Source organism: Cupressus sempervirens, chromosome 8, assembly GCF_028749045.1.
Source record: "Cupressus sempervirens isolate cs-2001-9-10 chromosome 8, ASM2874904v1, whole genome shotgun sequence".
In the NCBI taxonomy this organism is placed as follows: domain Eukaryota; kingdom Viridiplantae; phylum Streptophyta; class Pinopsida; order Cupressales; family Cupressaceae; genus Cupressus; species Cupressus sempervirens.
This window is the reverse complement of record NC_143125.1, coordinates 812,969,660-812,994,250: the sequence shown is the minus strand read 5'-3', so window position 1 is coordinate 812,994,250 and position 24,591 is coordinate 812,969,660. Positions and strand designations below refer to the sequence as shown.

The 24,591-nt window shown below is 36.0% G+C and overlaps 1 protein-coding gene across 2 annotated transcripts in view; it reads right to left on the bottom strand.

Annotated features, from left to right (window-relative positions):
• The window catches only part of LOC149544896 (uncharacterized), a 50,349-nt gene extending 49,755 nt beyond the window's left edge, over positions 1 to 594 (bottom strand). The window contains exons 1-2 of one of the 2 annotated variants that reach the window (XM_089795449.1): positions 389 to 594; positions 109 to 201 (exon numbers count right to left, since the gene is read on the bottom strand). In XM_089795449.1, the coding sequence (XP_089651575.1) occupies positions 109 to 162 (54 nt within the window). In that variant the 5' untranslated portion in view covers positions 163 to 201; positions 389 to 594. The remainder of the gene's footprint in view (positions 1 to 108; positions 202 to 388) is intronic. The other variant, XM_089795450.1, reaches the window with a different exon arrangement.
• Between the last annotated feature and the right edge of the window lie 23,997 nt (positions 595 to 24,591).

Here is a 24,591-nt window from a genome sequence, read left to right as displayed (position 1 = left end):
CTGAATGTTACCCAGATAATTATAGAAGGCGTGCAGTAACACAACCCAAACAATAACATTAAAACTAACCAAAAAATAGCAATTAAAAAAATGATAAAATATACTTACTGGCACAGAACCAAGAAGATGGCTCGTTGGAAGGCTCGAATAGTCTCCGGACATTTCACTCTCCGAGAAGAACTATGTAAAACCCCGAAATCCCTGCAATTTTTGCGCGCGCACACAATTTTAAAAAATTATCAGAAATGCGAGATTCTGAAACCTTAAAGATAAGTTTCAAAAAATTCAAGACAAAAAGCATTTTTGAAAACCCTATCGACTTCAAAAATATATATAAGTCAATAGAATAGCAAATTCTTTCCACCGTTCAGTTTGACCCAAATTTTACCTAATATCCCCGCTTATTTGAAGCCAAATTAAAAGCATTTACTTCATTACTACATAAATTTGTTCAGTCGAGCTTTACAGTATTCCTCGAAAGAAACTGTCTTGGAGGACGGTCTTTTTTCGAGTGTTTTGCTTTTTTAACTTTTCACGTCGAGAGATTCTGTGTATGGTTCCTGTGGATTCGAACCACATGGTGAATTTTGGCATATGTGATGGCTTTTTCGCACTTATTTTAATTTGTTCCCTCTTGTAAAAAGACATCGGGAACTTTGGGTTTCTAGTAGAGCAATCTAGGGATTTAACAATGTAATCTAATGTTTTTTTTGGATGAATAATTATTTTCTATTAATAAATAATATACTAGTTTCAATTCACAAAAAAAGGTTGGAGGGATACAAGATCACTCCACCAAAGTTCACATGGTTGAAGCCGGAATCAATAACTATTCATCAAAAAAAAATTAAGCAACTCTTCAGGCTGCCAAAGTAGTACCAATTGAGGGAGGTGGTTCATCACAATCATGGAAACCCCAGTCATCCCTAGGATTGGCAGGTGGGCTGGGAACAATCCAACCATCAGCAGCATCATCAGGAGTTTGGTCACCATCTTTTGTATCAGCTCGCGAAGGTGAAATAGCCAACTTCAGGCGAAAAGGTCATTTGCCAGAAACCACACGAGGAGCACTAGGAGGGGGAGCCACCGGACCTGGGGACCAACCGGAGCCAAGTGAGGCGGAGAAGCTGAGCAACGATGCCAACCACCATCACCACCACTAAGAGAGTGATGGAGAGAAGCCTGCAAGCATGGCGTGTGAGAGTGGCGAGCAAATGAGTTACACCCCTAGCAGCGGCTCCTAGGCAGACTATGATCTACCGAGACGTCAGGAGGCACTCTGGCAACCGTACAAGGAGCATTACCCCAATGATTGAGTAGCTCTTAAAGGTGGGCCACCTCTAGAGCCACCTTATTGGCTTGGACTTGAATCTGCATCATTACATTGTTACAAATGCATGCTTTAGTGTACATAGCAACATTTATGTCAAGAAAATTGTGAGTGAAAAAAACAACATTCCTATCTTTCCACAAAGTAAACAAAATATTCATCCTGAAAGTATGCCAGATCTAGGTAAATTACCTAGGGAACCTGGGGGAGTAACCCACAAAACCATATGCCAGGAAAAAGTTTCAGGCTAAAACAGTTTAAAGAAATCATGAATCTAATGCCAATAGTGTTGAGCACGTCTACAAAACCAAAATATAGGCAAAAAAGACTATGGCTAGCCGCAAAATGGACACCAAGGATCTAGAACCCCAATATGTTTAAGTCGAGACCCAAGAGGAAGACCTTGATAAACCAAGCACCAAGCAAAATATTCAATCTCGGGCTCTGTAATGGCACTCCAAATAGTGTCGAAACACTTTCTCCACTGAGAAAGAGAAGACTACAAATGCCAACGCTGGTTGAGGGTATCCACCATCGACAAATGGGGAGAAAGCCATCAATACCCCAAACTTGGTTTGTAGCTGGTGAAGGGAGTGGCATGATACCACTTCTAGTCTATCCACCAAGGTCAAACAGACTGAATACCTACCTTGTGAATTAAGTGATCTAGAATTGCAAAAAGCAACAGATCAAAAGTCTGTCGATTTGAATGGGCAAGACGAAACTGGACTTATCTTCCCAGGATGTGAGACTCATAGAGACCCTGGAAAAGAGGTCCTTAGATGTCTTGATGCCACATTTGAAAAAACATAAAGCACTAGCACCTTGAGTCTTGGTTAGAGGAACACCTTGGATGGCAAACAATGGAGACCACCAAATGTTTTGTTGATTCAAAGAGAGCCCATCACCATACCAGCGAAGCCAAGGCTTGACATCTTCCCAAGCTTTACATATGCTCTTGATAATAAAAGAGTCTTGTATGTGCATAAGTTCCCACATTATGAAAAGGGTTTGAAAGCCAACCCCCTTCCATGCAGGCCTATTAATAGGAAACCCAGAAGAAATGCAATGTCGAACCTAAACTTTCTAAGCTTCATCTCCAGTAATGGCATGTATAATCCATTTGGCACAAAGAGCAAGGCCTTGCTTCTGTGTGGAAAGAAGGCCAAGGCCTCCAAACTCTTCGGGGAGACAACAAAAATCTCAAGCCACTCTATGAAAGCCATGATGTTCACAACTAGAAGCCCAAAGAAAGTCACAAAGCAATTGCTCTAATTTCAGATAAGAGGCTTTAGAAGGAGCCCAACAGGAAGAATAATAAACATGTGTAGCCACCAGAACCTTTGAATAAATCTAAAATTTCCCCACAAGAGAAAGGGCTTTAATAAGCCAATAGTCAAACTTCTTCTCAATTTTAACAAGAACAATGTTCCACAAATCAACTAGCAAAGCTTGAAAAGCAAAGGGAATGCCCAAAAAGTGAAAGATCTCCCTGTGAGTGACCCATTTCCATTCAAACTGGTCAAGCTACGGCAGAGCTGGAAGAAAAGATTGCCTATAACAGAGTGTTTTGTGCCATTGAATAGCAGAACTAGAGGCTTGACAAAAGGTGTCCATGCATTGTAAGGCATTAGTGATGGTCTCCTCATCCTCCAAAAGAGTGAGAAATGAAGCATCAACAAAGTGCCCATTAACAAACTAAAAATGAGGAATTTGGCAAGGAGATGCCATGAACTAAACCAAAAGAAATGGAGTGGGCTAGATAGTAACAAAAACCTTCAACAATAAGAACATATAAAGTTGGAGCCAGAGGGAAACCCTGCCAAATGGAACGAAAGAGCCCAAAGGCTTCAGATTGAGAGCTATTGATAATAATATAATCATTAGCATCTCCACAGGTTGAAGAAAGTTGGGACCGAAACCAAGAACTTGAAGCATAGCCAAGATAAAAGGCCATTCAAATCATCATAAGCTTTAGCAAAATCAATTTTCAAAAACCCAGACATCTGATTGAATTTGTGAGTCCACTCCATGCCTTCCTAGACATCAATGATGTTGTCAAGAATATGCCTAGACTTAATAAAGCCAGTTTCTCTAGCTTTACAATTAAAGGCAGGAGATGGTGACTTTTAAGAGAAATTGCCTTAGCAATAATCTTATAAGACACATTAAGCGAAGTGATGGGCCACCAGTTACAAAAATTCTCTGGATCGCTAGCTTTAGGTATTAATTTGATGTTTCCTTTGTTAATAATAGCTCCTAGACTCTAGAATGATAGGCTTCAAGATAAACTTTGTGCAAGTCAATACAAAAAGACTCCCAAAGGTGTTTGTAAAATTCACACGGAAACCCATCACACCAGGGGGATTTGTCATCAGCCATGGAAAAGACTACTTCCTTGAGGTCTCGGATCATGAGAAGTTGCTCACAGAAAGCACGTTGCTTGACCACTAGGCGGTTTGGAGTAACAGAAATACATTTTTTGAGGGCTTCCTTCTGAGTGACCGAATTTCCTTGCGAAGCAAAAATATTTTCACGGTGGTGAACAAAAGCTTGCATATGTCAGGGAGACTAGAGAGAACAAAATTGCCCTATTTGATCTTTTTAATCCCAAAATTGGTATGATGGGCTCTAAGAGCCTGGAAGAATTCTTTAGAAGCCTTGTCGCCACCCTCTAGCCAATGGAAGTGAGCTTTGATTTTGGGCCCCTCGAGCAGCATAATCATCTGCAATTTATTTGTCATGATGAAGCTTGGCAAGCTGGATTTGCAAATCAACATCAAAAGGGTTAATGGTGAGAGCTTCAGATGCTTTCTTGAGAGCCATGGTAGTGGACTCATAAGACTGTTGTCTGAAAATCGCCAACTATCGCCCATAGATGCACAAAAATCTAGCAGTTATGGTAACAACATCATTCCACCATTGAATCCAACCTATTTGAGAACATGGACGTGGCTCCAAATTGCAGACATGTAGGATATGAGCAATAGTGGAAGCATGCGTCAGCACTGATGTATTGAGGAAAAATTGTGTCCTCACAGCTCGTTGGACAGCTGTGTACCAAGAAATGGTAAAATAAATGGTATGATAATGTCACATCTAGCAGAGGAATGACAAGTAAATCTTGATCCTCGTAAAAGGAGAAAAAAGATTGTGCAGTAATCATAGCACGATCGAGACGTTTTAAAATGTGATCAAAACTAGCTCGAGAGTTTGACCAAGTGTGTTAGACCCCACTATGTTGGCGGCAGTTAGTATTGGGATCATAAAGACCCAATTTATTATGCATGTAGTACCAGGCTTCCCTTTCCCTAGTTGTCCAACAAAAAGGCAAAATGTTGTTTTTGTCAGAGGCCAACTCAACCATATTGAAATCACCCCATATAACCCAAGTTGTTGGAGGCAAGTTATCAATCATCCAATGCCATAGTTGAGATCTTTCCACAACATCATTGGAAGCATAAACATTAACTACTCCAAAGGAATGATTGTTGATAGAAAGAAAAAGCCAAATTATTTTGCGCATGCGCTCAAAACCATGTGAAATAATAGTAGAATGAAGACAAGGTGACAAAAGAGTAACTACACCACCTATACCAATTTCATGCTGAGAAGAAAACATAATGTCATCTAGCTAAATGACACAACATGCAGAGGAAAGCAATAAACTAGAAATTTTAATCTCTTGCATGCAAAAAAAATCTAAATTACCAAGGCTATGACGGGTACCCTGACATAGTACTTTCTAGAGAGGTTTGTAAGACCTCGTATGTTCCATGATTTAAAAAAACCATGAAAACTCTTCCATATCTTCCTTGTCCTTGAGAGAGGAGTAACTATTTTGCAAGAAAGTTGAAACTTGGTTGAAGCCAAAAGGAAACTCCTCTGGACTAATAGCCCATCGTTTCTCCTCTTGTTTCTCAGCATGTGTAGGAGGACTATGAGAACACTGTACATTCTGAGTCGCAACAAAGGATGCAGCAAAAGGAATGCAACCCACAACAGAAGTGGTAGCCCTTACATCCACCTTGATCCCTTGTGAACTACCAAGGTTTGAAACCTGAGAAACACTAGGGTTTGATTTTGGAAAAACTGTTGTTGACCCTACAATGACTGGGGTTTGCGCTCCTGTTGAAATAGGAGGAACCAAAACGACAATTGCACATGATTGTTTAGGAGCCGAGGGAGTCTTGCCTTGTGTTCCATTGACTGTCACCTATAATAGGTGTTGGGAAAGTTCAAATAGAGCACCTTTTGACAGAAGGTTTGAGAACCAATTTATATCTCCATAGAATCCTTGAGATCCTTGGAGAGATCAACCTCAACGCACACGTGTTTCTGAGGACGAGCATTGAAAAAAATTCATGTTCCTTGGTAATAACTTTGTCAAGAGTATTGGAAATGGACTCAATAAAAGGCCAACACGACAAGTGTAAACTTGGGAACTCAACTCACACAGGAACCCTAAGCTTTTTGTCATCAAAGACAGTGAAGTCTCTCAACCATCTTTGAAAAATTAGTAGGGAGGAATGCACTGACCAAGGGCCATTGTTAAAAATTATGTCTGCCTGAGATGATTTGACAAAATGAAATTTAAAAAAAAAAAGTTTGGTAAGGTTTTGCACAATGTCAAGGCGGACTCCATGAGGAGTCCAACTCTTGTTAACCCATTCTTGGAGGATAGCTTTAGGAGGAGTCCTACCCACAAAATACCCTATCAAGGTATGTTGTTCTAACCAATCACAAGTAGCATCAAATTCTTGCAAAGGAAGGTTAATATTAGGATTACCTCGTGAAAGACCTTTGGGACGAATTTGTGAGGAAGTTTGTTCAATGGAGGTGCCATGGCTTTTCGAAGTAGCAACATGAACACCAATATCAAGAACTGGGTCACTGCCTGTCAGAGCCATTATAAACTAGACTAAAAACTCTTGCACTAAATGCGGTTTGACAGGTGGTAAACACAGAAGGAGAGCTTAGATAGGGAGTCATATGCAAGGAAACTCAAAGAACATCATAATCTGATTATTAGTACTTACTGTAAGGCTATACTATTGTATTGACTAGTACTCAATTAATTAATAATCTCTACCAATCATAATAGTTTATTAAATAACTATTGTAGTATAAACTACCTTTAATAAAAGTTAATGTTTATAACTTTATATTTATTTATTTTAAATTATGATTTATCTCTAATTTTATTAGTTGTAACAAATGTGTCTTATATGACCGCTTTTTAAGGAATATTGTCATGTCCCCTTTTCAAATAATAAAAAATAATAATCTTTTCTAAGGCAGGCAGGCCCAAAAAGGTGAAGTTTTAGAAAAAGGGGATAATCTTTGGAAGCTAATGGACTAATAAATGAAAATTATTATTAAAATATGTTTTATTAACCCCTCTTGGACATGAGTTAGGGTTATGCCCTTTTTTAAGGGCTTTGGAGGCATTTTGGGCTCATTCTAGAACTTGATATTGCTCATTTCTTTGTTGTTCTTCAGAGGCTGCGAAACCTGTGGAGAAGGAGACCCAAGAACGGGAGTTTGTAGGTTTCTAGGAAGGCTAAGGATGGGAGTTTAAATCCATTCCATGTGCAAGCTCATGCAGAGTTTGCCTTTGTGCTAAACAGTGCAGATTTGTGGATTTTCGGGTGTGTTTTTTGTAAGAGTTTGGTGTTTCCAGTTGAGTATTTCATATCAGTTTGGGTTGCTGCTATATTTTAGACTTTTAGATGTTAAAATAGAGCTGAATATATGTATTTGGTCGTGATTATACTTCTGTGATAGATTATTAGTGTTTTTGTGGTGTTTTCGGGCTATTCTGTGTTGTTTTCGGGAGCTCGATGAGCATTGTTTTTATCCTCCATTTGGGAGCTGTTGTGTAAATGTTATACAGATCTAGAAACTTCATTTTGTAGGCTGTTATGCTTCTGAAATTTCTATAAAAATGTCCACTTTTAGATTTATTAATAATATGTGAAGCTGTGAAGTTTTTGGCACTATTTCGGGCATATCCGATTTGGGGTTTATTGAGGGATTGGTGGATCTTTGAAATATTGGTTGTTTGATTTTAAAGATATGATTAGAGGCTTGAAATATCATATAAAATCAGAGAAAGGGACATTTCAAATATAAATTTTTATTTTTTAATAGAATTTTATAACATTTTATTTTTTTCAAAAACTTCCTTCAAAATTTATAGAAACTTCCTTCTAAAAACTTTATACCTTTTAATTTTGTTTTTCCATTTTTTTTTTTTTTAATTTAATCATTAAATGGCCAAGGCCTTGATTTTATTAATAATAATAAAATACAATAAAGTAACTCCATTCAAATGGGCACTGGTAGGAAAGAACGGAGAAGAAAGCCTCCAGTCTTGCCCGGGACCATAGTCCTATATTATTACATAATTAAAAGGGGCATACCCCAGTTGACTATTTTAATCTTTTATTTTGAGTACAAGAAGATACATAATTTAAAATTGATCAATCAAACTTCTTTGATCAAAATGAGTATTAAAAAATTCAACCGGATCTGGTATCTTAGGTAGGAGCCACTACTAAAGAAATGATTTCCTCTTATTAACTTGTTGATCAGAAATAACACTTAACGAACACATTAATTGAGTTAGTGATAAAATTAATAAAATCTTCAAATTTGTGGACTGAAGATAATAAAATTCTAAGTTTAACCAAATGGTATAGGATTGTTTGAGTCCAGCCTTCCTGTTAATTGTTTCTTTCTATCTTCTTTACATGATCAATATGATACATATATATTCTTAAAGGAATCTAAAATCTAATAATAATTATTGCAAAAATTCAATACAATGTTAAGTGGATTTACTAATACTATAGATGTTATATTATTTAATTCTTATTTTTTGAGTTATCCTTAAGCCTCATTTGGAAGATTTATCTAATCATAATTAGAACAATAACTTAGATTTTAATTATTTATCTTACATTATGCAGGACTACTTATTTGATCATTATATATTAAAATATTCTTACCATCCACACCCTTATTTGCTAACTGATCTGCCTTTTTGTTGCCTTCCCTAAAAATGTGGAGGATCTAAAAATTTGTAAAATGATCCAGAATATTAAGCACTTCTTCTAGTTTTGAGTTTAAAACCCAATTAGACGTCTTTCTCTTCCTAATGGCATTTAAGACAATTTGGGAATCTCCTTCGATAATAATCTTAGGTAAACCTATACCTAAACATATTTGAAGACCTTTTTGCAGGGCTTCTAATTTTGCTAAATTATTTGTAGTGGGTTCTATAGATTTAGCCCTTTTAACAATCCACTCACTAATACATTTGGCATCGATTTACGACGGCCAAGTGTCGCAATTACGACTGCAATGTGTCGCCACTATAACAGTAATAGATGTCGTTGTTTTTTAGTCACAAATTATGACGTCTGTCCTCCTTCGTCGCAATTGTGACTCCCATCCTTCGCTATGAAACCACTTTACTATGGCAAGAATCATGTCGCAATGCTTGCGACGTCCGTCGCGAGGTTTGCGACGGGGAAGCAACGACATCTGGTGACGGGTTCGCTGTGGTGGCGATCGTCCCAATACTTTCCCTTAACGTCACAATTGCGATGTCCATGGGAAATTACGACGGGGGTCGGCATTTGGCAACGGCAGTTGGCGTCACCGCCACAGCGACCACATCGCAATGCATGGGGCGGATGTCGTAATTGCGACGTACACCGCTAGCATTGCGACAACGCCGCTATGGCTGCGATGCAAGGGCTGTCGAAATGGTCCCATGGACGTTGCAATTATGACGTCCATGAAAAGCATTGCGACGGGGCCACTGTGGCGGCGACGCCAACTTTCGTCGCCGCCACAACGACCCCACCGCAAGCATATTCAGCCTACTGCTTCAGCCACAAACATTAGCAACGTGGTACTTTTGGTTGAAAATACATTTAGTTTCTTGACTATATTCCTGGAACCTATGTGGATGCATAGCTTTTACACATAACCCATTCATTTCCCTTCCCTTACAAAGAAAAGTACCATTTTTGCCTCCCTGCCAAAAGGAACATATAAAGATTCATTAGGACTAAAAGCAATTTTCTCAAAAATAAACATATACACTGCAGCATTAATACAAAAAACAAGCACCTGAAATAAGGAACCATCTTCCAGGGATAGGAGCTTAGCAGCCTCACTCTCATTAACTACCATTCTCTAGATGCTCACCAGCTACAAGTTTACCATTTGAATCATTTTTTGGAAGTTTAGTAGCATGATGCCGAGTAATAATACTTGTCAAACCATTTGTAGAATGTTTGACATTCTCATGATCTGTTACCATTAATTTTTGAATAAGCTTCAAAATTTCTACCAATATAGTTCTCATTATCATTGCTCACATCACAGTTCCAACAATGTCTAACAACCATAATATTAAAATTACCCACAGAATCAGTTCCCTTTATTTCAGATTCCTGCTTCTTAACATTATTACTAGACCCATTCGATGTGCATCCATTACTTATGGTATGACTTGATTGGAAGACATTATTTGTTTGAATACCATTGGTTCTTGGAGGCACCATTTGTAATGTAGCATCATGATCTGCTGATGATCTGGATTTACTGCATGACTGGCCAGAACTTGTGTTCTTTTCTAGACTTTCTAAAATGAAATTGACATTTGACAAATTTTCTACCTGTTGGGGTATCTTGTTTACACCTGCAACACTAAAAGAGATTGTTGTCGTTTGGAAAAAATGCATGTTTTCTGTCACTTGGGGGGCATATGAATCTTGTAAGTGGTTTTCCTTTGGATGTCCAATGTTCAATGACACCCTCTTCTTTAGTTTAGAGCCATTATACTGAGATTCAGACCCACTTGATGTTTGAATGCTAGTTTTCTTATCTCGTATATAGAATAGCATGTAAGCTTTCTAGGAAAACACACTTTTCTCACTGATGGAATAGACCTAGAGTACAAAATGTCATAAGAATAACTTCAATCAGTCTAAGCAACTTCACTATAATTAGTGTTACCATATAAAGAAAAGGTTCTACATAAAATTGTAGTTCTTTTGTGTATTCTATTATAGACAAATTATAATGAGCTTGCTCCACAAAATTAAACATGTCTTCACAACTGTAGCAAATGTGTACCCAATTATCATCTAAAGCATGCCAGATGCCTGTGGATGAACGAATAAAGCAGAAATAATGACCAGAATGTGTGCTCCAGCCATCATGAACAAGAACACCATAAAGAGTGTACTTAAAATTGCCCTCCTGTGATTGATCAATAGACATAGAAACTAGAATATCATTCAAATGTGAAAAATTTATTATAAAACCAGTTGATATTACAAAAACTCTATTATTAGATTCCATTGAAAATGTGATCCACTGGCAAATAATATTGTAAGGGCTACTTACATGTGAACTGCTAACAAATGGTTTAAGATCCAACGTACAACCAAAGTCTACTTTTTTGTCAAATTTTCCTCCAAATCCAACTACACTTAAGCGCTTGAGATGAATTGCAAGAACATGTGGTGCTTTATCAATTTTGAGTTGTTCTAGAGCCTTCACTTTTACTTTGCATCGTTCACATTGATATCTTTTCACACCCCCATCTAACTGCTCCACTGCTGTGTAATGGGATAATGCTTTCAACAAGGAATCTGCTCAAATGATCTCTAGGCTCAAATCTAAGAAAAGATCAAATTCATTTGAGCAATAAGAACATTGTGTGCACTTCACCTACAAGCCAGATTGAAGCAATTGTTAATGAATAAAATACTTTTCTAAGACTATAACCTAGAGTTCCCAGCATAAAAATAATTTTGAAAGGTTTAAGTGACTAAAAAAAGTAGAAATAATGACCATAATGTGTGCTCCAGCCATCGTGAACAAGAACACCATAAATAGTGTACTTAAAATTGCCCTCCTGTGATTGATCAATAGACAGAGAAACTAGAATATCATTCAAATGTGCAAAATTTATTATAAAACCAGTAGATATTACAAAAACTCTATTATTAGATTCCACTGAAAATGTGATCCACTGGAAAATAATATTGTAAGGGCTACTTACATGTGAACTGCTAACAAATGGTTTGAGATCCAACGTACAACCAAAGTCTACTTTTTTGTCAAATTTTCCTCCAGATCCAACTACACTTAAGCGCTTGAGATGAATTACAAGAACATGTGGTTCTTTATCAATTTTGAGTGGTTCTAAAGCCTTCACTTTTACTTTGCATCGTTCACATTGATATCTTTTCACACCCCCATCTAACTACTCCACTGCCGTGTAATGGGATAATGCTTTCAACAAGGAATCTGCTCGAATGATCTCTAGGCTCAAATCTAAGAAAGGATCAAATTTATTTGAGCAATAAGAACATTGTGTGCACTTCACCTACAAGCCAGATTGAAGCAATTGTTAATGAATAAAATACGTTTCTAAGACTATAACCTAGAGTTCCCAGCATAAAAATAATTTTGAAAGGTTTAAGTGACTCAAAAAAACAGAAATAATGACCAGAATGTGTGCTCCAACCATCATGAACAAGAACACCATAATCAATCATTTTCTAACATCTTTTTATTTTGTTTATCATGTAGTGCATCATTCTATTTGTGGATGATTCTGATTGGTGAAAACAAAGTGAATATTGTTACCAGTCACAAAAATTGTTTCCAGTGTTGAACTAGAATATACAACAAACTATGTGACTTGACTTCTATTAGTATATAAAGCTTTCACAAAGCTTCCTCTTATCATATGTAATATGTTAGGATACAGAGCAATCCAGATTAATCATTTAAGAAACAAAATGGCTAAAGAGATGAAATTCAACTGCTTCAAAAATTTAGCTGGGCATATAACAAATGTAATGTTGTAATACAGAATTGAGCCGGCCTGGCATAATGAAAAAAAAATGGGCAAATAATATAAGCCTGTAATTCTAAAAAAAAGTGTGATTTCTGGGATATTTCAATAGCCTTTTACTAATTTTAATAAGTACACGCATAAAACTGAAATTATAAAAACAAAAATATGTTAGTTCAACTTGAGAAATGAAATTAACTTGGCGTCTGAGTAAATAATTATTTAGCAAATGTATAAAAATGTAATTCTACATCATGCATCTCATTCTGTAGAAGATCAATATCTCATATTCTGGTGTTGATGGATAGACTTACAGCATTCACTCAATCATGCCTGAATTTCATAAATAAATAATCAGCAAAGTCTATTTCCCCTCCATGAATTTTTTTGACCTGGAACTTTTGATAAATCCAGGTAATCAAAATGTAGAGAAAATAAATGTTGTTTCACATGTAAAAATGAATGCTTAGTTTTCTTTTAATAAATTAATATCTTCCATGACCTATATTTACATATTTTGATATCTTAAAAATGTGGCTAACTTTCGTGACTAAAAAACTATATGGACCATATTCATTGTAACCACTGCTTTAAATCAATCAAGAGTAGTGCTCCTCACTATAATTCTATTTCTTTTGAACATACCATTTTATATTAAAATAGAAAGCAATAACATTGTATTTAGAATTTGTTGATGGCCTGTACATATCATTAAATTCTAAATTCCTACTACACATTCTCATCTGTATTGCATGATGTCTACCCTATGAGGATATAGCTTATTTGACATTTGATAAAATGATGACGGCAAATGAAATACAATAAGAAAACATTAAGATTTCTTTAAAAATGAGAACGTTCAATAAAAACCTATGCCTAGTAAGTTTAGATCAGTCTAAAGTCAGCTTCAAAAAGCATGATAGTTGGCCCAAATAAAACACATATAACAGATGATGAGCAGGCTTACCCTTCCAAAATTTTCTTCATTTCTTGGATTCGCTTCTCAGAGGACAAGAGAGACTCCCGTGCACCAACTAAATTATCAATACTAGACCTTGGAACCTCAAAATCATGCCTAACTTTGCAGAGCTCCTACTCATTTTCTGTTGCACGTTGTCTTTGTCTTGATGTTTCCTATTCCATATCTTCAAGCTTATGTTGCATTTCCTTGAGGACACCACTGGTACTCCTGGAAACCTTCTCCATTTCTTCTACTCGTGCCCACATGCTCTCAATCTGCAGTGCCTTTTGCTTCACTTGATCCTGACTACCAGAAGCTTTTTGCTTCTCTAAAAGCTGAGATGTTCAGGGAGATAAAGTGGGAAAGATAGAGAGGAACAGATAAAGAGATATGGAGGAATAAGGAGAAGGGGCGATAAAGAGATATATAGATGGTGAATGAGAGAGAAAGATATAAGGAGATATAGAAAGAGGGTGATAGGGATATAGGGATAAATAGGTTATAAAATAAGTAGAGAGAGCTAAAGCAGATATGGAGATAGGGAGAGGTAGCAAGAGGAAGACATAAATCATGAGATATGCTCCTAAATTTCCAATTAGAGTCCTTTCTCATTGGACAAATAAGGAAGATATTCGTAATGGTGCCTAGTAATCATGTATTACATAAATACACGCAAAACATAGAACAATGTATTTTTTCTATTTGATTTTCTACCTCTTCAGTGTACCCATTGCACATCAATGTAGTATTGCTAGTTTTTTATTCATGTTATGCATGGCAAAAGCATACAGTAAGGGACAAATCAAAGTTTTCATTAGTAAGGAGAAACCCAACAAATTACCGACCATATTACATGGGCCTAAGGAAAGCTTTATGCTTGACCAAAGGCAAGGCACCTGCAGCTAAAAGTCAGGATGATCAAACTGGAGTGAACAATGACTTTACAGAAAACACTTTGAAAATTTGTTAAGAAAATCTATCGACCTACAATAAGATTGTATTAAAACTAGAATTATACAGATCCATATTATTAAAACTTAAAATACCTGTCAGTATTAAGTGTTCAAAAAAGCACACGCCGAACACCTCTTGTGTAAGAACCCCAAATAGGCTCTACACTGATCACTGTTTGTTTCCCTGGGTGTAATAATTGTTTTTGGTTTGTTTTTGAATGTTTTAAGCTGTTTTTGGGTTTTTGAGTTGATGAAAAGAAAATACAAATATTGAAAACTAATCTACCTCAAATTATAACTCAAATATGATCAAATTCATTTATTCAGATGACTCCTAATGTTTGTACAATACTTATTGCTGGAAGCATACATTAAAAATATCATCATTAATAGTGGAAAAAAACCTGATTTTTGTCTCCGATACGCAACCACGCTGCTGGTTGCTTCCTCCTTGGGCAGCGCCTATCAAAAATCGCAATATTAAATCTCTGATTTTTAATTCACTGTAGCACTGTACTGTTCACAGCACTGTAGCTGCTGTTATAACCCTTTCCAACCTGTAACAGATTCATCCAATTCTTTCCTACTAAACACAATATTGACTCCATAATGAAGTCAACTCACAGGAAAAATTCAAGTGATATTTCACACCCTCAAATTGCATCAACTCTGAAGATACTACGTCCTCCACAGTCTGAATTCTTCTCAAACTTGTAGAAACCCTTGTTGCCACAACTTCAAGAAATTTCACAAGGCAAAGTTTTTAAGCACTTCTCATAACCTGCTCTTGAAGGAAGACAAGGTTTGTTTATAAGGACTCCTCGACTCTAGAATGAGTCTCCACGCTCACTGTGGGATAAAAGATATAATAATAACATAAAAAATGTTATTACATTAAAACTTAGAAAATCCCTTTTAATTTTTCCATAAGCTTGGACCCACAATTAATTGAAACAATGGCCCCTTTTATGATATCATGACCCTCACTTAAGTTATATATTATAACTTAACAATATAGGCTCAAAACCAATAATGTTTATTTTAACTAAATAAACATTAATATCTCCATTATTACTCAACATTTTTGAATGTCGTTTGGACTGGGAGCTAACATGATAGAACTGCATATGACCATACCCCTTTTCTAAAAATAGCAAGGGTCTAATTTATAACTCCAAAACTGCTAAAAATAGCCTGACCAAGCCAAACTCAAAGGAAAACTCATCATAAACAAACTCTGGCAACCCAGAAGAGTACTCTGCTTTGGTCCTTGGAGGATCTCCACACCAAGGTGACCCTCTATCCAATCTTATTAGCCTACGAGGGTCTCTGATAGGCTAATCACCAGCTAAAGTGATGTCTCGAGCTAGAAGGGGACATCACATCTTGGAATGTTTAGGGCCTCCATAACCTTTGCTACAATAAGAAACAAATCCAAATAATATTAAATCTTTGTTGAAACTCCAATTCACAAGGATGTATAGTTATGTTCTAATAATCAAATACTAACAGTCAAAAACACAAAGCTGAAATGGATATGTCACTAGTTTTTCTCCATTCATTCAGAAAACAAGCTTGATACTAAAATGTAAGTGTTTTCTCTTTAAGTTATATCATGCTAATCACAAATACTAATCACAGATTAGTTATCCAAAAGGGTGCAATAATGACAAAGGAGCCAAATACTAAAAGATGCACCAAAGAGTTGCAATTCTTCAAATGGTATTAAAAAGGCATCAATAACTAGTCCAAGGACATTATTCAGACAGAAGATTACTTTATATTCTATACAGACATAAGTGGTAGTAATCTACTAGACATCAGAAAGCCAGATCCCATGAGTACAACGATTAAGATCAGGAATAGTGACATATATATCACATAAGTAACAAGAGTTACATCAGAAATTGCAACAGTACATATCACCCATCATTGGGTCATCACCATTACAAAGATATTATATCAGACAGAGATCAAATAAATATCCAACATCTTTACAAACCAAACAGAATCAATCATATCACATTTCAATAAGGCAGATATCAAAAATAGTGAATAACTTCAGACCGGTATGGTACATATCACTTTTACATTATGATAAATCTATAACAGTGATTACTTGGTCTTGCAAATTACTCTACAGAAATTCTAATGATACTTATTGTAGATCAGTAATCAACATTAGATCGTCAGGATCTATGACATTAGGTCATTTAGTTGACTATCACTATACTTCCAACTTCAATATATATAATCCTTGTTTAGTCTTTGATATTGATTGGATTGGAAATTTTCACAAAGTCATTTCCATCATTATTGGAAGTGCTTTTGGTTATCAAATTTTGATTGAAGATATCAGAACTACTTAAAAGACATTTGCATATTGTTCGTCTATATTCTTTACCAAAGATCAGTTGCATCTCTCTAGCAGTGAATTAAAGAATATATCAGAAGCATGGGTGATATTACTTGTACATAACATCAAGATACATGCACAATTGCATTGATATATCTACCCCAAAAAAATATTGTTATTAATACCTAACATTTATTTGTGGCAAAATAAAGAATTGAGTATAAGTAATAATATAAAGAAGTTTATTGTGATTTAAAATATAAGGATTTAGTCACAGACCCTTAGGAGTCATATAAGGCAACATCAAACATTAGCTCTAACCTCAAATAAGGGATCATTAACAAGCTGAAAGTTATCCTTATTTCTGAAGTCAAATCTCTCTTCTTCCAAACTTTCCTTGTTTGATTTCTTTGGACAACGTTTCAGGTCATTGGTCTCAGCTAGGTTGTCCACTTTAGCATTTCTTCCTTTGTCTTTTGGTTCCTTGAAGTGTTTTGTTCCTACACCTTGATTTTCTATTTTTTATGTTTTCATGAACATCTATCAACTTATCATTTTTTTGCTTATATCAATCCAAGGTCCTACGATATATAGCTGTTGATCTATTCTTGCTTCTTGTCTTGTTACCTCATCCTTAAAGGACTTCAATGCTATATGTTGAGATTTTTGACAAGATAAATGTGAGTGAAGTTCTTGAAGCAATATTTGAATTACAATACTTAGTCTGAATAATCTCTCCTATTTAATTTTCTACAACTTCTCTCTTTCTTGTGAAGCTATCGTCTTGGCATGCCTAGATATCATAGAGCTCTTTCAACATCTTCAGCACGATCCCTTAATTTCCCTAGTTCTTCGCTTGCCATAGTTTCATCAAAACATTTTCTCACCTACTTGTTCCTATCCTTCACTATCACATCTCTTTGTCTATCTTCCTCGAGGTGATTAGATTTGACACGCAATGTATTTTTTGATTGACTGACATTAGAAATATTACTCTTCTCATGCACAAACATTGACATACTAGTCAATGTCATGTACTTTTTAAAAGGTGAAGGATAATTTTGATCAACATCCTTATCTCCAAGCAGCTTCACATAATCTAAATGATGACCCCTAGATTCAATCCCTACTATGTCATCCTCAATGTATGACATTGAGATGCAGTAAGAACAATCTCGTAATCATCATCAATCCATACACTCATTTCATTTTTGACAGAAGGAGGACTCAAAAAATTAACTGCTTCTATTCCTTCCAAGTGTCAAAAACTATTTTCTCTCCTTGTATCTTGTTACCACTATTTTTGGTGGTCTATTAAGGTTAGATTCTGAAAATCTTCCTCCCATTCACTTCCTAACTTGGTTTTTTCTCGTTCTTCCTTTTTCAAGTGAGGCTTCAGTTTTTCCTCTTTCTTGGTTTAAATGTTGTGGTTGTTGTATGGAGACAAGTAGCTTTAGGATTTAAATTCTCTCCCTCTAGCTCATGGAAACCCTTTGCTTCTACATATGCACGAATCGGTCTTTTGTACATAGCACTATGCATTGGAGTGGTAGTTAGATTTGTACTTTTTACACCACTTACCAATATTTGGCATGAGTAAATTTGTCTTATTTGCCCAAAAGTGTTGACTCCTTAATGATAATCTATAGCATAGCTTTAATTTTAATTGAATGAATGGGAACAAGTAGCTGGAACATTTGAGAACTACCAACTACTCTAACTCAAATGCACCCAACTTCACACACAGGTCAGCTAGTAATGTTCTTATTGCAGTTGCATCATTGAATGTAGCAATCATCATAGACATCTTTAAGATATCATTCATCCTTGACAACTTCCAAGAAGTTCTCCAAATTGGCACAGAAATTCCTTTTGTTTAGTCCTCTCACAAATCATGGGCTCCCCACCACTTCTCAACAAGTGAAGAGACATTTAGAGGAGCAATCATTTCATCAAAAAGGTCATTTGTAGATACATATGAATTGAACTAACTTGACTTATTATCTACTATGTCTACATATATTTACCATCAAATAATAGGAATGTCTAAATTCACTTGGAATCTAGGAGAAACTCAATGACCAAAGGTTTTCCATGACAATGAAGCCAATAAAACCACCCATTTATCCTTATCGTTGCTCGCATCAAAATTCACCTCAATAAGGTATGCCATACCCTTACCAAGAGACCTATGTCTGGTTTCCAATTTTCTTTGCAATGAAAACAAAGATTTGTTCTTCTTAACTCATTACTTGATTCTTTTCCTAACTTAGGAGATGTGACTTTAGGCTTATTAGGAGCCTTCACATCTGATTCATCATTTGATTTTTGATTCCTGAAGTTCTTATTGTATTGCTCAGAAGGAGGTGTGACTTCAACATCAAGAGCATGGTAGAAAATTGTATTGCCTTCTTTTCTATAGGCTTGAGTGCCAAGAAAGATTCTTATTTATGAACCCACGGCCTGGCTGATATTTCTTTGGTTCCATTGAAAATTGGTATATTATTTGTTCAAGGCATCTTTATACTCAATTAGCTGTAAGCTTTGTCTAGCTTGTCAAAGCATGAAGCCTTAGATGCATAGGACAACAGTCTAAACATAGGACAAAATAGAGAAATATTTAGTATCTTATTGAGCTTCACTTTGTTTCGAGAATAGTTTAATATTCTCTACTAAATAGGGCCAACCACGTGAAGGTGGAAGCTCATTTGGCCCCACCCCCCTCCCCCTAACATCACTCTACATTCCTCGTTAACATCTAACATTCATTCATTCTTTCAACCATTAATAAAATGTAACATTCAATCAATATCACATGATAACATTCATTAACACATTAGATTCGTTAACATGCAACATTAATCAATATTCTGCATTAACACATAATTCATGAACATTCATTAGCACATAATTAAATTCATTGAGACATAAAATTCAGTCATTATCAATTAAGGTATGTAGATGACAATTATTTCTTTTCTTTTCTTTCTATTTCTTTTTTCTATGTAAGCTCTAAGAGGAGCATCAGTGTCATCATCAATTCCCCCCTCATTAGTTGTTCTGTTCTCTGTTCTTGATGATCTCAAATTCCTATGTTGTTGCAAAGGGGGGTCCTCTGCAATAACAAATAAAAGAGTTAAATTAAAAACAATTTATTATAATTGTTACAAGTATTTAATTATTTTAAATAACATAATTGTGGTGCTCTTTACCTGATCTAACCACATCATTTTGTCTAAACTCAATGTCAACACGGTCATGAACATCGACCCCTCGATCCTCTACAACTACTATACAAAATGTTACATTAATCCAAACACCAATTGCAATTACATATAAAAAATTTAATAGCAAATGTATACCTCCACCACTAGGATGCACATCAAGCAAACCTTCAGCATCCACAGATTGTGTAGAAGGATTGTCAGGCTGCATTCCAACATCCTATGCATTGTTATCATTGCTTGCTTAAAACAAATATATTCACTTTATATTGGAACTTAACATCAAATAGACTAATTGGTAAAGTATTCAGTTTGAAATAAATTTCATTTAGCTTATTTACCTGTGGCTCAGATGCATCATTATTAGAACCTTCCACACTGATTTTAGCTCATAGCCATTTAGCCACAGCTCTATAGCCTTGTTGGAAGCCAATTCTCTTATCCTCTTCTATGAGGCATCTCTTGAACTCTGAGCCCTGCATTTTTGCCTGGTATGGTGAATTTTACTTGCATTGTTTCATCAACCAATGGAGGGTAGTTAAAATATCAAAAGGAAATGGTAAATAGTTAACAGGGTTTCCAACCCTTGTTACACCTTATTTTGGTCATGTTGGAGTTGTTCTAAACTGTCTTTGGTCTTTGGGAGTCCTAGAGGATCCAATTTCACTCTTGGTTGGGTGTGTAGAATAAAGGTCAAGTGCTGCAATCTGCCCTATCATTGGTAACATCAAGTTTGCCTTAGACCTGATTTGTTTTGAGTTGTGTTGATGTTTGTTTTGGTTTCCATTTATGTTAGAGGGTTGGAGTTGTCCAAAACACTTGGTGTCAAGGTTGGGTGTATGAGGCCTTGAATGGTACAAGGGAGAAGTAACTAGTATGCAACCTTATGTGATGAGTTGGGTCCATGAATTAAAGGAGCATACATTGTAACAACAGATTAGTTCCTTGTTTGAAGGTGAATCAAGCCTTGAATGTTCTTGTGGAGAATAGAGGATTGGAGTGATAACTTGAATTGCTTAGTTGTTCCAAGGTGCTAGGAGTTTGTTGGTGCTTGGTGCAGGAGCACCTAGGCTAACCTCTACTAGTTAGTCAATTTTGGCTTGTACTTGACTCTAGCCAAGTCAAGAAGTTAGTGTAATTTGGTTGAGGACCTTAGAAGGTCTTGTTTTATGTTGGCTAGGTGAATTAGTCACTAAGACTAAGGTCACACAAATAGCCTTTGTTAGTTGTTATTTAAATTCTTAATGTTAGGAGTTAGGGAGATTGAGTCATTAATATGTCTTAGGCCTAAGAATGGTTAATGGTTATTAAATTAATATGATGATCATTAATGATCTTGGATCCTCAAAATATGTGAGGACAAGAAGCCTATAATATAGGATTAAGGCATCTATCAAAGTTGCCAAGTATTGTAAGAATGTTGTCATAACAACATTTTGCACTTATTGCAAATATTCCATGCAACATGGATAGCCTTGGATTCCTTTGATTGTGCGAGGTTATTTTTGACCAAATAGGCCCTAGAATGGTGGAGAAGACACCTAATGGAGTGATGTTTTGAATCTCCAAGCATTGGTTGCATATTGTAAAAAGTTTGAGTTAATGAAGTGGCTGGAAAACTCTATTTTTGAAGTTATATTTTGATTTTTGAAGGAAAAATCATACTTGAAGCCTAAAACGTGTTGATACAGTGGTTGAGACGTGTTCTATAGTCATTTTGAAGACTTTTTCATGTTATGTGTTAAGGGTTTGGATGAAATCTTGAATATGATAAACCTAAGAGCCAAGAACCTTCCCAAATCAGTAAAATGGGATGGAATATGAATGAATTCAATTTGAAGAAGGTCCCCACAGTGAAGTTTGAAATTTGTGATGTTTTAGTGGATTTGGCACTTAGATCCATCTAAGTGAAAGTGAGAAAGAGAACCAAAATTAAGGTGTGGATCATCCAAGGTGGAGTTTTCAAGGTGTGACTCTTGTAGTAAAGAGTGAATAGGATTTAGTTAATGATCTAATCCTATTAGGAGATCCTATAGAAACATAGGATACTAGGAGATAAGAGAAATCTCTTGGTGGAAGTGGAAAACTAAGCCTAGGAGTTTTATCTTACACCAGTGCTTCCAAAGCGTGTTACTCTGCATCATATATTGGTGTGGAGGAACACTGAGATCCAAGTTGAGGATTAGGAGCATAGACAAGCTAGTCTATCCTAGCACTTCCCATCACATTATATAAAAAAATTGATACAATTTTTCATTTACTAATGCTTACAACTCTTGCTTGAAGTTTCAAAAAACCACCAGAACCGAGCTTGTGTGTCGCGTGCTTTTCTAGTCTTGCCTTTGTTGCCTTTGATGTGTCAAGCAATTTATGAAAAGTTTGAAATATGTTAGATAGTATAAATATAGAGGTTAGTTAGTACATAATTAGATTCTCAACAGTATCACATACCTTGTTGTACTCTCCACTGGTGTAATATTATTTTTCTTGTCAGCTTTATACTTTCCATCCAAAATCAGAGCTTGCCACTCAGCCTCAGGAACATAGGGCGGATGCTCGTACCTGGGGTTATCCCATAAATATTTTCTGTACTGGTCCCTAATATACTTCAAACATAAACCAGCTTTTTCAAGGAGCTTGTTTCTCTCGAATGCACGAGGTCCAAAGAGTTCGGTCATGCTCTCTATAAGATCATCCTTCAATGGTTTGCGTTGGTTATTCCACCTTTTAAGTAAAAAAAAACATGTTAGACTCATAAATGAAGTGAAGCTACCTTTAATATAGTTCAAGAAATGGATGAAAAGGAAAACTATTATAGCAATGATATGAAATCAAAATAGTGGTTTGGGGTTTTAGTTAGGATATGATGTTCCACCAGGTATGCAGGGTGGACCTGAATATTCGCAAACACTCATCACCAAGTTTTCTCCAAAAAACATCATTCCCTACAAAACAATCATGGGATCATCAGTTGATGAAGAGTGATCAAAAACTAAATTACTATTATATCACTATAGAATAATAATAACTTTAAAGTACTTGGAACTTTGGCTACTTTTAATGGAATGCCTTCATCATTGCTGACGATCAATATGACATCCTTCACCATTCCCACACTAGGAACATAGGAACATCCAGGAAATGATGCTGCAGCTCCTATTGCAAAAAGTTTCATAAGTTTCATAAGTCTTTGTCACGAAGTATAAAAGAACAAATGATAATTGATGTTAAAAAGTTGTAAAAAAAAATTGTTTGTTGTTGTCATAAGAGAGAAAAAGAGGGATTTGTGTACCAACAGATGGTGCAACAGGCGATGCCTGTAAGCTGCGTGTTGCTGACTCAGCAGTCGGAAAGAGATTTGTGGTTGTCTTGGATGGAGGCGGTGTCATCATAGGATTCAATTGATGTGAAGCAGAAGAATAAAATTGTTAGAGCATGCATAAATATAGAACGCATGGACTAGCATGGACAAGATTGTTAGAGCATTAAAAAAAGGATTGTTCGAGCATGTATTGTCAATGATTATGATCATTCCTATATATATTCAGTGGAAAACAAAAGTGGAGAATGGAACATGCGATCTACTTGAACCACCTGCAACACCCTCATCATGGGAACGGGGCTCAAAATCACACCAAAAACTCTGTAAAGACAACGCATCCATATTTTAATTAATGCCATAAAAGAGCATAACATAAAAACCATTATTGAACTCTTGTTATAATTAAAAATTTCATTAATACTTACTTTTAAGGTTTCAGAGGTGTGCATCAATTCAGATCCCCTTTCTCTTATTTCTTGAGTAGTAGGCTTTATGGTTGCCAAATGTAAAATTTCTCTGCCAATTTTCTTTAGCAACTTTTTAGTCGAACCGATCGGGTCATCGGTGTTTGCTAAATCAATATAAAAAGGGTCCTCCTCAGGGGGGGGCTACTGATCAGGGACTGCAGGTTCCTTTCCCTCTCTCCGACCACTAGCCCTCTATGACAACAATAGTATTAGTATTATCAAAATTACTCCAAAACAATGAAGAAAATAACATTAAAAAAATAACATTTTGCTTCTATCTAGTTTGCACAATTACAATGAGTTTTACCTGCTCGTGTGTAGATGAGCCAGGAACATTGCTAGCATCCCCTCCGGGCTGTTGCTCCATATTGTGCCCTTATGTCAAAGATCAAGTATAAAAATGTTAGCCAAAAATTTATTAACTAAATGGTATGTTGGAGTCATTGATTAGAAGTTGGTTTAATAGTATGTACCAACCCCATGATAGTAGCCTCATTTATATCTATGCGGTTCAAATTGTAATCAATAAGAAGCTCTTCCCCTGCACGTATTGATTTTATCGCACAGATGAATACACGATTTCCCTCATGCTCCTCAAATATGCAATTGGGTTGCTTTATAATTGACCCAGATCGTGTACTATTTATAAAACCCACAATATTCCCTATTGTTTTTGGCCTTCCATCAATGTATATAGTGACACTTGTACTTTGATTATTGTCTTGTTGTTGTATATAATTTTCCGAGAGGGCATACCTACGCATACTTTTTTTATATTGAACAATATGCATCCAACTTTTGTAATCGCAACATGGTCCAACATACTCCATCAATTCAAAAAATTTGTTGTAAGACACCTTTGTGTCATCCATAGAAAATAGGCCCAAACCATGTAGTGATGATGGTGCTATGCGATATATCCTCTTGTTAACACGAAAATCAGTGTTTATTGGAGGAAGTTCCTTGAGTATCCAATGTTTCTGTAGATGTTGGTACCTCAAGGGCACCTCGATGTCACCTTCCATCTCATCATCATAAGAACATGACCCCCCTTGAGCAAGGAAAAATTTCATGCATTTATTGAATT